The sequence below is a fragment of the Rhyacophila brunnea genome, unplaced genomic scaffold (assembly GCF_057557595.1).
Source record: "Rhyacophila brunnea isolate RB1 unplaced genomic scaffold, BYU_Rbru_1.0 scaffold_11, whole genome shotgun sequence".
Classification (NCBI taxonomy): Eukaryota; Metazoa; Arthropoda; class Insecta; order Trichoptera; family Rhyacophilidae; genus Rhyacophila; species Rhyacophila brunnea.
In genome coordinates, this window is record NW_028232763.1 from 21724058 (window position 1) to 21741824 (window position 17767).

The 17767-nt window shown below is 31.7% G+C and overlaps 1 protein-coding gene across 1 annotated transcript in view; it reads left to right on the forward strand.

Annotated features, from left to right (window-relative positions):
• Positions 1 to 17767, forward strand: part of GCC88 (GRIP and coiled-coil domain containing 88 kDa) — a 32041-nt gene that overhangs the window by 11828 nt on the left and 2446 nt on the right. The window contains exons 8-11 of the mRNA XM_085960036.1: positions 645 to 1072; positions 2040 to 2252; positions 13882 to 13991; positions 15587 to 15664. Of these exons, the coding sequence (XP_085816162.1) occupies positions 645 to 1072; positions 2040 to 2252; positions 13882 to 13991; positions 15587 to 15664 (829 nt within the window). The remainder of the gene's footprint in view (positions 1 to 644; positions 1073 to 2039; positions 2253 to 13881; positions 13992 to 15586; positions 15665 to 17767) is intronic.

Below are 17767 nucleotides of genomic sequence, written 5' to 3' on the forward strand. Positions count from 1 at the left end.
CCTTTTGCTCACCAGTATTCTTGCATCTTCCCAGGTCATGTCAGGATCCCATAGCTTCGCCGTATACATTCTTTGGATGGTATTTAGCGTCTTTCCTGAGGCTACTTGGTCTGCATTCTTATCTCCTCATTATTCCTAAAGTTATACTACTGCACTGCCGGTATCTGCTACAAACATTTGTACTTGAAGCTCAGTATACGGCTGCTCTGAGCCTTCGTAAGGTGCCATGGCTCGCTACCATAAAGTAGCACCATCAGATTGCAAGCGTCAACTAGGCGGCATTTTGTTTTAACTAAGTACAGTCGTGAGTCCCAGCCACTCCCGAGGTCTCTTTGCGGAGTGCCATCTCCCATGATATTTAAATGAGAGTGTCGACTGCTATTCTTTATATTTACTATTAATTTATATTGTGTAGTTTTCATACTTTGTCAATTAAAAAATATTTTAATAATAATATATTGATAATCGGAATTTAAAAAATAGGAGTAATTTTGATCACTGATACCGACGTTGCCATGTTATATGTTGTTTGGTAAACTGTCAACTGTGCACAGGGTTCATAGTAAGTTTTCAACATTTTTGTATTTGGCTTGTAGCACTCGACATAATGACTACTTTATTTGTTGTATTTTATCTATTTTCAGATAAATCTGACAGTCGTTCCGCAGAGTTCAAAAGCAATGAATCATCAGGCATGTCTTACATTCAGGAGCTCATAGACAAAATACACACTCTTAAAAAAGATCTTATTGTCATAAACGAGACCATGGGTAACCCCGTTGATATTTGGAGTATTTTCAATATCAGTGGGTCGAGTGCTCAGAACGTTCACTCAATGTATAGAGCAGAATTAGCCGCTCTCCGAACGGAATATGAACTTTATAAACGACAATTCGTTCAGAATAATAATTCCAATACCGATACGTCATATCAGCAACATGTTAATAATAGAAATGAATTGGAAAGACTGAGATCTCATATTAAAACGTTGCAAGATAAAGTAGAGATCTTGAATCAACAGATGGAGGAAACTGAGAAGGAATGTGAATTAAAACTGACTGAACAACAGGATGTAAGTGGCTATTTTGTTTTTACTCTTATTGTAATGGGATACTAAGCACATGTTATAATGTGACACGAATGTAGCCTGTTTCGTTGAATAAAAGAAATGGTTTATTAAAAATAGTTGGCAAGTTCAAGTAGACGTTATAACTAAATATTTGGCGAGAGCCGGACGTCGGATTTAAAACACAAAAACCGATAGTCAATAATAACGCAATCTGATAAGCATTTCGTGTAGGACCTACTAGTTTAAATTATCGCAATTAGGTAGGATGCTCGTAGTTTAATTGGTTAAAGCATATTGGTAAGATGCCGATGGATATACAGGTTCAAATCCCGCCGAGCATCGCATTAGCATTAGCATAGCATTTATTCAAATGTGATTTTTATTTTTTATTATATATCTTTGGTGTTTTCAAGTTATGTATGTTCATTAAATTCATAATTTTAATGTTTTTTTTACTTAATTTATAAAACATAGATTTTTCTAGAATATAAAAATATTTGTTATTTGAAATCCCTTTTTATTTATATCAAATAATGAGACTTAGTTTCAAAGTCGACAATGTCCATTTTTACTTTTTTTGATATTTTTCTGGATTATAATTCTGTAAATACTTTTCCATCATATTATCTATAAGTACAGTAAAACCCCATTAATAAGGACACGTTTGATTCGAAATTCGCCGTGAATCGTTTGTAGTAAACCAAGTTTTACTATGTTTTTGTCATAAAATTTTGTATATCGTAATTCAAATTTATTTTTGATATTCTGTCCCTTCGACTTCGAATTAATTGAAGCGAACTCATGCGAAACCGGGTGCTTTATCTAGTAATATTATTATTATGTCTAAATGAGGGAATTTCGTATTTCTTTATTATAACTCATTTTTGTGTTAAACTGATCCCATAAAAATGATTTTCATATAAATAAGATTAATTATATAGTTACTTAAAGGTTTTTTTGTATTTTGTAGCTATTGAAACATGAGCAAATAACCCATAAAGAAGAATTGTCAGAATACAAGAGCAGAATAATTTCCCTTGAACAACAATTACAAAGCCAAAGAGAAAGGTATGCAACCTTATTGGGGGAACGAGAAGAGGAAATCCGTGCTCGGCATGAGAAGGATGGGGAGCTGAAAACAGAAAACAATTCTAGACATCACGATATTAATGGGTCACTTCAGGTACATATTTTATTTAGAAAATCATAGTCGAGAGCTATGAATCAAATTATGTCACTCTTATGCAATATGCAACCAAAACACTTTACGCCGGAACTAAGAAACAGTTTGGACAAATCAAAACAAAGCTTATTGAACTCTATAACACACCGAATGGTTGAATTGGTAACCAGGTGATAGAAAGTTTATATTGTTTGTTCGCAGCATTGAATACATTGTTTCTAAAAACAATGAACATGGCAGTGTGCTGTCAGGGGCAGCTCTACCTTACAGGTTCGCAGAGACCATCCCTATATACCTATCATGTCATAATTGTGTTGACTGATATCAAACGTCGTAAAGTCCACTGAATGTCAAACTGAGAAAAATGCAGTTTTATCATGTCTTGTAATAAAAATGGTTGTAACTTGTGAGATATTGTAAGATAATTGAATCTAATACCCATGATGGCTACAAGGAAGTCCTGAAGGTATTCCTTCAGTGCAACATTTATAAAAAATGTTTTTATTTTGGACTTTGGCTTAGTTAGCAGTTTAATACAGTTTGATAAAATATGCATGGGACTTAATACAGTTTGTTATGTATCTGGGCGGCCATGTTTTGTTATTTTCAAAGGTATCCAGGAGTATGTCTATATATCAATAAAACAAAATAATATTATTTTTCATGGTTTATTATCGAACTTAAGTGGTTTATGTTACAAATAGTAAATTGGTAGAAAATTTAAAGTAAAATACGTTTTCGAATGCTGTCGTCGTAATGACCACTGAAACATGTGTCATAATTTTCCTAATAGTCAGAATAATTCTGAAAAAGTCTTGAGGCACAAATCAAATCGCCTATATTTTTTATGAGATGCGACTATGTACATATGTATTTGTCAGATAATTTGTGGTAAATTTTTTTTTTCATACTGCCACACTTCAACTAGGTATTCATAATTTGTTTGTTATATTTTTTATTGTGACCCTTGACATAATGGGTAGGTGATAAAGTTTTTACCTACATACTTATATATATAATTTACTGTTAAGTGAGAATTAACTATATTCGTTGTCAGTGTGTATTTAATTTGAGTGCCTGAAGATGCCGAAAGGCGAAAACCGGATCGCAAAAAATGACTCAAATAGAATATAGTACACAGAACATAGTACAAAACTTAAATCCATTAGAATTTAATATGTTTAATGCTGAGTTTAGTATATCTGTACATTAGAGGATTAACCACGGAAGTCCAGTTTTTACCGTTTCTGAGTTAAATATGCAGAAGATTTTCTTTTATTTCATTACACAAATGAATGAAACACTGAAGTCCATAAGTAGTAAATTAACCGATATAGCTAATTAAAAAATCACTGAAGTCCAATTCGCTTTAGTGCATAAACAACGGGTGTCCTTTTTACGATGTTTATGCTCTAAGAAGAATGTTAATAAACCATTATAATAATTCCATAAACACGGAAGTCCAACAAACGTTAGGTAGGTACATAATATCTATACTATAATTTTCGTTTTTCTTTGTAAAAATCCACACGCGCAGTCGGATTTCGACAAAATTTGGACCGTAGACGGGGGCTGACGAGCCGGAGTGCGTGGTTGGGGTCTCAAATTTCAGATTTAACCCGTTGCACCCCGGAGACAGTTTTACGGTTTTTGCGGAAAAAAAGTCGCCGCGTACAAGGTCTTGAAACTAAGAAGTTAATGCTGCAACCCCCATTTTTTATTGAAAATGTCGCCAGAATGTGTACATTTAAAAAATATTGGCGTTTATTTCAGCTTGATCGGAGGTCAAATGGCAAAGTTAGATTAGAAAAATTAATATCCGCCAGGTTGGCGCGGGCGACGAGTTACGCGTAGATCGGAATGCTTCACTCACGGACAATAATTGTATGTAGTGGCATCAGAGCCGGCGTGCGTGGTCGGAGTCCCGAATTTCAGTTTTAACCCATTGCACCCCGGGGACACATTAGAGCCGGAGTGCGTGGTCGGGGTCTCGAATTTCAGTTTTAACCCGTTGCACCCCGGGGACAGTTTTATAATAATAAATAGAATTTGTGCTACTTTTTTAGATATTTAAATGCAATAAATGTACAAAAAAATTAAAATCTAAAATATAATATTTTTTTACTTTTTTAAATTCAATCCCTTGCACTATACGTAACTCCCGGGCAGCGCCGGGTGATACAGCTAGTTTTACATGAATAAGTATGTATGAATAAGTAAAAATGTTTGATTTATTCTTCAAAGAATATAACCACATGAATGAACCCAAAATTGTGGCTCTATCGCCATATAGCTATTCAAAATGGATTTTCAATTAAATTAAATAAAAATTTAATTCGGGTTTGATTTGCCAAGCAATGATACCTGTGACGCCTGAGATAGCCCTAAGATGAGTCTTAAAGATGTCAATATTTCTTTTGAAGAAAAATAAATTTAAAGACACCTTTTGGAAGACCACATACAGGAAGCAGCTGCAGTTAAATAATATTGATAAAACTCTTGCAACAGAAAAAATTACCAGTATGAAAGTAATAATGGTTGATTTGGAGAAGTGTTTACCTACTCCATATAGTTTCCATCTGAGAAAATTGTGGACTCCGAATTTTACAATTTACGATGATGCAAGTGGTGAGTGAGACACAACACTGATGTGGATGAAATAAAAAGTGGAAGGGGTGACAATAAGATCGGCTGCTGCTTGATGAAATGGGCGCCTAGCAATTTTTTAGCAAATATTGAACAGCTGACGATTTGGTATGATAATTAATTGCCCTGGGCAAAATAGGAATATCATGATTGTTTTTTCATATACCTGGTTTCTGAAAACCATTCCTACGCTGAAAATCATAAATCACAAATTCCTATTACGAGGCCATACACACATGGAGATAGACACTGACCACTATAACAGAACGTCAAAAAAGATGCCGAACGGTATGCAGATTGTTACTCCATGGGATTGGGTGCAGTTTGTAGGGGCATGTAAAAGAAACAAGCCTTTTAAAGTTATTAACATGGAGTTAAATGATATAAACAATTATTGCTCTTTGTATGCATCATCTTCAGCTCCTTTTGTGGCTCAAAAAAAGAAAATTGATGGCACACCTTTTTTTTTCTTTTTTATTTATATCTTAAGATGGCGCTGGTTATCTACGTTATAAGGCGAAATTCTCCAATGAAGATTTCCAAACTGTGGACCTTCGACCTTTTCGCTCGCCGTAAAACGCCGCAAACTTTTTAAAAGCTGACAAATATTACCCCGTAGATACCAAGTCGCAATGGCCGACTGGTCCAACTGAGGGTCGAACCGACTTGAGAAGCTCTTCCCTTTCAACCGACATAATATGGGGACACTCTCAGAGGATGTGATCGGCATCCTGCAATTCGGCACATAAGCAAGTCGGAGATTCTATTAGGCCAAGAGCTTCGAGGCAAAACCACCGTGTCCGGTTAAGATCTTCAAACTATGAAACAATGGATATCTCCAGAATTTCAAGAATTTTATGATAGAATTCCACATAATTCCTCATCAGCTAATGTCCCGGAGAATGGCCCGGAATAATTCTCATTGCGTTGATTTTTTTCTATAGCAATAATAAATTTCAAATAATCTTGTACTTATGTTCCTTTTCATATTTAGACTTACTGAAATATTTTGTGTATTTATAATAAAATTATTATTAATAATATGATGTACAGGAAATAAAAATAATTTATACCTATATGGACTTCCGTGTATTATCTATAGGTGAAGTATTGCTTAGTGGTACTTCTACATTATGTGTTAGAACATAAAACACGGAAGTCCATTAATTTATTAATTATAAATAATTTGATATTTCTATCTATACTATGGTCAAAAATAAATTTAATTATGAATAATACCGTTTACAGACCCTAATTACTATAGTTCTTTAAAAAGTTATAGAGTTTCAAACATTTAACCTACACTAAAATCACTCTCCTGAAAAAAAGTCCAAACGTGACTTCCGTGGTTCATCTTCTAACGTATTGATATATTGATGGTGGTGGGGTTGAAAATGCATGCTCAGAGTGAATTGAACGGAATCACTCTTTGCTTCAATACAGCCCTGTCTCACAAGTTACAACAAACTGTAACATCATAAATGACCTCAGTATCAAGTAAACTCAAAATTTCTGTGTCTCGGTGGCTTTTTTCTTCTTAGCTTCGGTGTTCGACCTATTTCTGGTTTTGTCTGGATCCATAACTTCCTTTTCTATATCCATTTTATGAAATAATTGTTCAGAAATTAAGCAAAATGATAAAAGCTGTTGTTCACCTTTAGCTTGAAAGTAGAACAATGGCGCCCATGACAGCGTGCTAGCTTGTCAGTGATTGGTCGATAGGGACTTTATGGAGATAGATAAAAGTACGCTTGTGGACTTAAGGTGGTTTGAAAAAATATTGATCTTTCTATACGTGATTTCATACATAAGCAGTGGACTTTTGGGGGTTTGCAGTATACCATCATATCGACGGCCCCAGGAAAAACCGGTGTAAGTCTAAAATCATAAATGTTCAGGAGAGCGAAAAAACTAAAATATTTATGCTATTAAATTCATCATATAAAATGAGTGAGTTTTTTCTTATTTTATTTAACACGCTCGGTACCGCAAACGAGAATCCTCGTTATATCAATAATTACGCTGAGTACCGCGCGCGAGGATCCTCGTTTTGTTGCGCGTTTTTAAATAAATATGTTTACTGTGACATCTATGTATTTCCAACGAAAAAATTTGACATATCCTGTTAGATTATAAAATTCAGTACCGACTGGTATAGATAAAATATCGATATCTGTTTTACCTTCTGTGATATTATTAAATAAAAATCACAATTTTATTATTGTGAGACGCCATTTTTGATCATTCTCTCGTGTGACTTTACCGAATTACGTACTGATTTTGAAGACGAAAATTACAGTAATAAGCAATAAATGGATTCAATAAGGTAAGAGAAATAATTTATCTATGATATTTTATAAAATTATTTATTGTTTCTGGCAATATAAATTAATTTTACGTGTTTCTTCATGCACGATGCACGTAACTTTACTGTCAAAATTTCCGAATGCAAAGTTTGAATGTTCTCATTATTTACCAATCCCTTTGATAATGTGCCGATATATTACTTTATAAGCTTAGAATATTGAATTATTATGAATATTCGATATATTTATATGTGTTTGAACTAGTATTTAGTTAATTCTACGTGTTTTTCCAACATTCAAAATTTCTTGACTAATGGCGATTTTTGTTGTTGTTCACAGCTGTTCCAAACCAACCGATTTGCCTCCAGAGGACAAAAATTACATAAATAAGCAAAAAAAAGGATTTATCTATGATATTTTATATGTTTATTGATGGTTTCTGGCAATTTAAATTAATTTTACGTGTTTCTTCGTACACGAGACTGTACTGTCAAAATTTCCGAATGCAAAGTTTGAATGTTCGCATTATTTACCAAATACTTGATAATGTGCCGATATATCACTTTATAAGCCTAGAATATTGAATTATTATGAATATTCTATACAATTATATGTGTTTGAACGAGTATTTAGTTAATTCCACGTGTTTTCCCAACATTCAAAATTCATTTACTAATGGCGATTTTTTTGTTGTTTACAACTAATCCAAACCGACCGATTTGCCTATGATATCCAGATAATTGACTGATCAGCCACGTCACAAGATAATAATTTATACGCAAAATATAATTTATATAAGATAATCGAACATTTTGATAAAGCCTCATGTTTCCCAAGAATTAAATTCTGTTTACTAATGTGGAATTTTGTTTTGATTCCAGCCTATTTTCACGCATTGAAATGGGAGGCCTTTGGAACAGGCGACTCTGAGCAGGATTATGCATTCGAGTTATTATATGACTCTGATTCAGATGTTCTACTGGATGCCACCACCGATGTCGCAGACATCACCGATTTCACCGCCGGCCACTAGAGCAACTTTGAGGACGACTTCAACGGTTTCATTAACCGCATTACAGAGGTGCTAGATGAAACCAGTATGGTGTCAGGAGTCGACACGTCCGAGGACCTACTCCCTGGCCCATCTCGGACAGAAACCAGAGGTCGAGCGGGTGGACGGCGTGGAAAAGGAAGTAGGGGCGGTCGTCCCAGAGGCAGCCGAGGAGGAAATGTGAGGTTTAGTGCCAGTGTTACTGAACCGTGGTCAACAGAAGACTACACTCCAGCACCTGGACCGTTTACTGCTGACCCAAGTGTAAAAGTGAATGTTGACGCTCAGTCTGTTCATTGATTTTTTAAAAATGTAACCCTAGTCGTAAGTTAGAATTTAAAGATTTTTTAGTAGAGTATTCAATTTCTTTAATGTTTTTGGTACCGATGTCTCGTCTTCTCCAGCTCTGAGGCATCATGTGGCGCTGGATTAGCCTGTAAGGTTATCTGAAGACATGTCCAGACATACCTTACAGGCGATTCTAGCGACGTAGAAAAAGGCATATCCATCAAGGCTATGCAAGGTATATGCCAAAAATAAAAAAAGGAGCGAGACTCGGTACATGTGTAAAGAGTGTGATGTTCCTCTTCACAAAAGCATCTGCTGGCAGAAATATCACACTATTCGTCATTATTAAACTGTTTTTGATTGTTCCTGAAAGTTTTATTTAAATATTCCCACAAATAAGCCAATAAACCAAGATTATATCATTTACTAGAAAAAACCAATTTCACTCAAATTTGTCCGGGAATAGGGGTAAGATTTATAAAAACCTGCCGGGGCTGAAAGTGTTAAGTAAATCAGATAGACCATTTTATGGTCTATATTCCTATTAAAATTTAATGGTGATTAATTAATTAACAGCTGAGATAATGTCCAAAAATCGTTTTTATTTGGAATAATATTACGCACTTTATATTTCGACTCTATTTAACATGCTTTTGCGCGGATGAAATAGATTACTGACTCCGCATAACACACTCATATTCTGAGATAGAAACCTTGTTTTATGTCGCATTTTTCTTACTCTATACGATTTTATTAATTGCAACTATAGTTATAATGCTCTTTTACGGAAAAACTGACATTGCGCAATATTTAACTCGAAATAGTACAGCGTGTCTATAAAATCTTAACAAGGAATATAGGGACATATTGATATATATATATATTTTTATACGTAGTTTTTATAATTGAAATGTATTTAAGTATGATTTTTTTTATATTTTTTTGCAAATTATTATTGATATTTTTATAAATAATCAGAATATGTACATTACGAAATAATAAACATTCAGGAAAAATGTTTATAATGGAATAATAAAGAAGTTGTGAGGAAATTGGTATAAAACACTTCTAACTACACCATCAATAAGATATCTATTTTTATACCTACTTCGTAACAAAATTTTCATTAAAAATATAGAATAGATAGAAAAAAACAATATAATGTCAATGGTCATGTATATCGCTAGAACAATTTTAATTTAATTAATATTCAATACAATTATCAAAACCAGAGAGATAATATATTTCATTACATAAATCATTGTTAGTTCGTTAATAGTTTACGTAAAGGATATACTGAGTGAATTAAATTAGTAATTATCACTTTAGAACACACATAATTATTATTGTTCAATACAAAAATATTAAATAACTAGTGGAATATAATATTATACATAACAATTTGGCACAAATGTACCTACCAATGCATCGAAATGTTGGAAAATATATATTTAAGTAGGTTTATTACTTTCAAAAATTTTACTACTAATAAACCTAAGGAAAGTGTTATTTACAACCTTATAATTATTATTTAAAGATAGCTGAATTCACTTTCGTTATCAAATGAGATCGCATTATTAAACTGTTCATCAGCAGAAGTTAAATTCGGCTTGTATTACATACACATTCTATAATTACGATTAGGTAAATTACCTATCTAAAATAATATTGATACAACATTATGTAGTTCTTATATAACAAGAGTGATAACCTTTTCAGTACCTACCTTCTATTCTCTTTTTTCAATTCAATTTTTGCAACATAATATCTTTCTGTAATTGATCTTGTAAAATTGTAATTATAAACTTATAAATACTGATACAGTGATCATATTAACTTTCGTTTTGTTTTTCTAATGTTTATTGTTGATATGAGTTTAATTACCGATTAGTAAACATAGTTGAATTATATTTAATTGTCAACATAAATCATGAAACATCAGTATAAGTACGTCTTAATTGAACTCAGTTATGTTAATTAATACGAGGTGTCATGATTGCAATAATTTATTTGGAAAGATAAAATAAATATGTACCTCCCCAACATTGTAATATTTAGTTTAAAATTTAAATAATCGTGGTACGAATCTGCATTTTTCTAAACGGTTGGCTTTTAAGTAGTATTTTATTTAAATGATACATTATATTGTTATCTAATCTAATCGATTACGTAGAGTTTTATTAAATACTTTCTCAAAAAAACATCGTTTAATATCAATTATCATTCATAGCACTTTATTTAACTTACTATTTTGATCGATCTATATAACTCCGACCGATTTAACTTAGATAAAATAGTAATTACTATTTATGCTAGTTTTCATATTTTAAAACAATCATATTCAATAAATTAATACGAGGTATGTATATATGAGAGTAGGTACTAGATATTTCAAAACCAATTGATATTTTGTTCGATATTATACCTACCGGGGATACCACATGTTAATCCCATCTCACACATATTATTTACCTAGATTCTAGACAACAATAAATGATTCCTAAACTGACTATTATCATACACGTTTTTCGGTAAAATTCTATGGAAAATAATAGATAATATAAGTTTTCAAAAAACCCGGCTAATCTTTTCTTTTAGGTGACCGACATGTAATAATAATTTATAATCCACAGAGCTCGTTTTCGAGAAATATTCAATGTACAAAGTAATAATAATATATACCCTTTTATATTATTTCAAAAATAAAATTAACACGTCAGACATATTTAAGTTTTACAATGAGCTTAAGTTGGTCCCAATGTGTACAAATCAATTAGTAAGCCTTTTGGTTATTCTCACCATTTGAAAGAGTAATAAAAATGATTTTTTTCACTTTCTTAAGTCATAAATATTATTCCGTAATTAGTAAGAATTTTACTAAAAGAATAATAAAATAAACTCTCTTGTATTTGCTAGCTAGATAAGTCCTTTCTTTTAAATAATAAAATATTTTGTAATTTAAACATAAAAATACTGCATAGTTGTTATTATCTATCTACAAGACTAATTTAATAAAAATGTGTCATGCTGTACCGAAAATAAAATAATGTTTTGAAGTTAAAACATAAGATTTTAGGTATAAACATCGGCCTATAACATCGTGGGTTCCGAGTTCGAATCATGGGTCCTAAAAATAGATACATATTGTTTTTCAATTTGTGCTTGGAGTATGTACCTCAGTGGCGAAGGGTGGAGGTAGGCTGTTATAATCTGACATAAATAGTGCACATTAAACTTTATTAGTCATGCGTATTTGTTTTTATTAAACTGAGACTACAATGTACAGATGGTATTAATTAGTTTTTTAAAATCAATTCAATCCTGTCTAAACCAAATCATAATAGTTTTTGTATATTTTGGGCGATCTGACAAAATTGTGCACAATGTTTCATTCATACTTATTTGTTTTCCTTGAATTAGAAATACATATTACACATATTGTTATTGATTATTTTTAGGTTCATTAAGCCCTGCCTAAATCAAACTATAATAGATAATAAATATTATTCTATCTATAAAATATCCAAAATTATGTATGATTTAATGGCATAATTTTAGATATTTTATAGATATACAAATATTTTTTGACTATTATCTATTATGGTTTGATTTCGCAGGGTTTAATTGAATTTTAAAAACTAACCAACACCATTTGTAAAGTGTAGTCTTAGTTAAATGAAAACAAATATATATGACTGACAAAGTTTAGTGTGCACTATTTATGGCCGATTTGAATAGTCTACCTCCACCCTTCGCCACTAATATACCTAATAGGTTAAGCAAGTGGCTGACATCCATTTCTCGAAAGAACAAAACCTGTTTATATAAACCCCCAATCTGCGGGGGATATTTTAAGTGGGTACGTTTTTAATTGCAAAAAAAAATGTTTTCTAGTGATAGGTAATAATATTTAATTAAAATATGTCGTTTTCTGCTGGGTATTTATTTAAATTAAGTTTATTTATAAATTACATACTAGTTTTTACTCATCTAAATAATTGAAACAGTGAATTATTATAATGATATACCTATCCATATCGTTTTCTATTGGATATTTGTTTTATATCAAATAATATAATAATTTCAAACTTAAACATTACCTACAACATTGTTTTTTGGTCGACTAAGAGATCTAAGTAGAAGAGTAATTAACCGAAAATAGTCGAAGAAAGCTTGTGGAAGTCTTTATTTTGCGGTGGATTGAAATTGGCTGATGAATCAAAATTAATATTTAAACACTATTACTGAGTATTTTTTTTAAGTACCTACCTATATTAGTACAAAATAATTCTTTTCTATTTTGTTTGTTTTATATTCAATAATATAATATTTTCATATTCAAACACTAGTACTAGTGTAATACTAGTAAGTAGCTTTTTAACTAAAAATGCATTTACGTACTGCAAATTCCAATATTTTCCGAAGATAAACCATTATATTTTTCGAAACTAATGTGATACGTCAATATAAACCATGCCGTATATTTGGATCTCCGTTAAAGACTGTTATATCAAGTATAACAACCTTCTTAGTCGTAAAATAAAACGCAGTACACTCTTTTTATTGATATATGACTATACTCCTCGGATATTTATGTGAACACAAATTTGGTCGATGCGATATGTAGATATAGAGCACCATTGTCTAAAACCTAACTTTGTCAATTTTTATGCTAGAGACCTGAAATTTTTACAGGACATGCACAAAAAATATGATATTATAAAAAGCTAAAAAAACTAAATACGCTATTTTCAGACTTATAATGGTTTTTCTAGGGCACGTCGATATGCAGATTTGCATACTCTATTGTATATCAAAAGTATTTTTTTTTCAATATTTGGACTTTACGACATTTGATATCAATCAACACAATTGTTTTCGCTATTTTAAAGATATATTTATTATTATTATTATTTTTGTAAAATAAAGCAATTGTTGTAAATTATGTAATAACATAATGATGGTTGTGATGTAATCAAATAATTAATTAAATTGGTGACACCTATGTACAAATTAAGAAAGTTATGGTGTCTATTTGATCGGGATCACTCTGTCCCATCCCGTCGCCACGATTCAAATTTTGTTTTACAATGAATTCAAATACATTAGAATTATCATACGCATACTGGGGAGAGATTAAACAATATGTAATGAAATTTCCCTCTCCCCATTAAAAAACCATATTAATATAAGTAGCTTGGTATATAATGAATAATGCGAGAACCTAGGTAGGTATATTTAATAATTAATTACTAAACCTCACCACCTAAAATAATTGGTTATTGTGCATACATATTTTGGTTACCATTACAATTTATGATTCTTTGTCTTATTTTAGGAAGTATCTGCTCCGCCTCATATGTTACATTATGCTCATGAGCTCGCGAGAAAAGATCTGGAAATATCTGTCCTGAGAAAAGATAAACATCACATAGAAGGCTTACTGAGGTATATAATATTATTACCAACTTCCAAGACTTTTTTTCTAAAATAAACTTAGGGGTATGGCTTATTTGGACTGCCAGTATACCAAGTTTTCTAATATATTATAAGATTTTAGCACTTTTATACAAAATTCATAGAAAATCAAAATTACGCGACAAACCAGTAGAGTTGGGAAATCACTCAAAACAGACTCTTAAAACTGAATTATCACACCGCCACTTTACAAGAATGGTTATCAGTCAACTACACAATGCATTTTTGACTATCGAAAACTTTGCACAAAATTAACCAAACTGCCTCATATTGATCTTCTTCGGATTGGACAGGGTTTAAAAACAAATGCGTAGCATCTGAAAAAAGCCCTGCTCACATTTTTGAGGGCATTAGTTTCAATGTGTTTTGTTACAAATTATAACTGGAAGGAAGGAAGGAAGGAAGGTACAGACCTATAAACTTGAAAAATGAAACTACGAACCATATTATGCCATTTTGAAAATTTTATTCGAATGTCAGATTTTGTCCAGTTATGAGTCTTGATTGGGTAGTTTTCGACAGTGGCTCCCCCATCTCATTTGTCAGATAAGTTTGTAGGTCTGTATTGGCTTTAAAATACCTTTTTGAAATTCTAGTATGTATTACCATGATGGGCTATTTTTTAAACTACTTTACTGGTTACAAAATAATCAGTAATACATCACTGACATTACGCTATCATATTATTATGGGATGTTAAATAATGTGTTTTTGTGTAAATACAAACTAATTGTGGTTTAGTATCGTTATTTTTGAGTGGGAACAAATAAATATTCAATGAAATGCTTTCATTTACGAGTGCAGCATAATTTTTCAGTAATTTTTTTTGCAGTCAATTTATTTATGAAAAATAAATGAAAAATGGGACACAGAAGTGTAGACAGACAGATTGCAATAATTAATTTCTGATCGAAAACACAAAATACCTTTATATTATTACATTGTAGTATGTAGTGTGTAGGTACACAAAATATACGATTACTACTCTCATTTATTTGATATTTTGATAGTTAATTTATTTTACATAGGTACCTGAAAAAACCTCTATATAATTAAAAGAAAATTAGAATAAATATTTAAGTACATAGATACTATTTCCAAATATTTTAAATTTGGAAGTCAATGTATTTTTCATTGTTTTTCCAATTATTTAGTGATTTTAATTATCAAACATATTAATCATTCGTAAATATAATTTATTTATTCAGCGAAATATGGCATTAAAGCTCTTCGTACATTACAATGACTAGACGTTATCACAAATCGCAAAAGTTGCAGAAGTGTACATCTTAGGACGGATTGGAAATGCATGTATTAGGCTGGGGAATGAGGAGATGTCGCAAACACATCAATCCATGGTGCGATCAATTATGCCTGTAATTCTTTTGATTGTGCCGCGGATTGATGGGTGTATGACTGTAGTATACCCATTTGCAAACTGTCCCTGAAATGTACACCTAGACTGTGACTTCCTGCGATTTGTGGTAAGTAATAATATAATCTATTTAATTGCCGAATGGTATTAGAAGCAATATTAAAATGATTCAATATGTTTTTAATTTCAGGGATTCTATGCGAGATTCTACGATTCAAAAAGAAAAATTTATCCAAGTCAGAAAAAGTATGAGGGAAGAAATTGACAGGTTAATAATATTACTATCATTAGTCATTACGTATTAATATCAAATGAGTTTTGTGAAATTTACTCATTTAGACCGTATCTAATATTATTGTTTTTCACTATTATTTCTTGATAGAATGACATGGTATTTAACCTTTTAACTGCCGGTAGGTGTACGTATGGCGGCACCTTGCACGCCGCGAATTTTATTGCAAAAATAAAAAATAAAAAACTATTTACATTTCAAGTGTTAAAAACGAATTCTGTTTCAATTCTGAGTATGTGACGATATTCCCAATATATATTACGTTGTGTTGTCAACATGTTTGTATGTTTAAAATAATTGATTTATGTTAGTAAATCCCGTTTAAAGCGGTGCGTTTAAAGATATCATTTTTGTATGAGTGGCGTTTCGTTCACAGAAAAGTACGCGTCTTAAGCGTCATTGGCAGCCATCCGGTTAAGAAATAATAAAAAACTGCTTAGTTCTGTTAATTATTTATTACTAGCTGAGCCAGCTGGCTCTCGCCAGTCTGTCTCGCTAGGTCTTGCAGACAGCTTTTCATCATAGTGACTTGGTGTTGGATTTTAATATAATAATTGTAAAGTGTGTATAGACGGCGCCATAGTTTTCCCTTCGGGATGGATTTTCATTCACGTCAGACAATTGAAAATTTATCTGATTTGTCAGTTTTACGATATGCATGTCGTCACTGCAAATACAAATTTGGAGTCATGTGCGTAGTCTATTCTGGAGTCTGGCCTTCTCAATATCATCTGACACCATTTCAGGCTGCTAAGCCTAGCAAAACAGCTGGCAATCGCCGATTGCTACCACTGTCATTTTAATTTTAATACAATATATGTGTAGGTACTCGTATGTGCATTTAAATATGATAAATAGTTATACATCTCAATCGTGATTATCATAAATAGCGATCCAATATAACGCGAATATTAATCTCTTTCGGGTCCCATTTACATAATAGAAAAAGGTTAGCAGCATAAAAATTAAATTTAAACATTATTTTGTCTCATTGTCTATAAAAAATAAATGCTTGGAGCCACAGAATAATATTTTAAAAATCATATTTTGTTTTAAAAATTAACCTTAAACAATATAGTTTCCCGGTGCGGGACATTCATATCGAGACAAATGTTGATAAATAATGAAGTAATACATATTATATCTGATAAGAATAGGAATTTATAAGACCTAAAGATGTGGAATCAGCTTAAAAAGGCCTTCATCCAGCAGTGGATTGATACAGGTTGATGACGATAATGACGATATAAATGGGTAGGTATATAAAATCACAAATTTAAAAAAATATTGCAGTTTATATGACCAAGAAGAGTAGAATTAGGTTGGGATAACCTTCATCCAGCAGTGGATTAATCTTGGTTGATGATGATAATGACGATATTATGAATGGGAAAATATAACATCAGCAATTTTGATAAATATAGTAATTCATATGACCGACAGAAATTCAAACAACTTAGAGAGGCCTTCATCCACCGGTGGATTGATTCAGGTTCATAATGATAATGGAAATATAAATAGATATAATATATTATCACCGATTTTGATAAATACAGCAATTCAAATGACAGAAAGGAGTAGAATCAGGCATGGGAGGCCTTTATCCAGCAATAGATGGGTTCAGGTCAATGATGATAAGGACGATAGAAATAGGTATAATATAGTAGTAGAATCAGGTTGCGGAACTCTTCATCCAGCAGTGAATTGATCCTGGTTGATGATGATGACGATATGAATATGTAGATAAATGTAATATCACCGATTTTGATAAATACAGAAATTCATATCACAGAAAGGAGTAGAATCAGGCTAAGGAGGTCTTTAAGTAGTGGATTGGTTTAGGTTGATGATGATGATGATGACGATATGAATATGTAAATAAATATAATATCACCGATTTTGATAAATACAGAAATTCATATGACAGAAAAGAGTAGAATCAGGCTAGCGAGGTCTTTATTAAGCAGTGGATTGTTTCAGGTCGATGATGATAATGACGATATGAATATGTAAATAAATATAATATCACCGATTTTGATAAATACAGAAATTCATATGACAGAAAAGAGTAGAATCAGG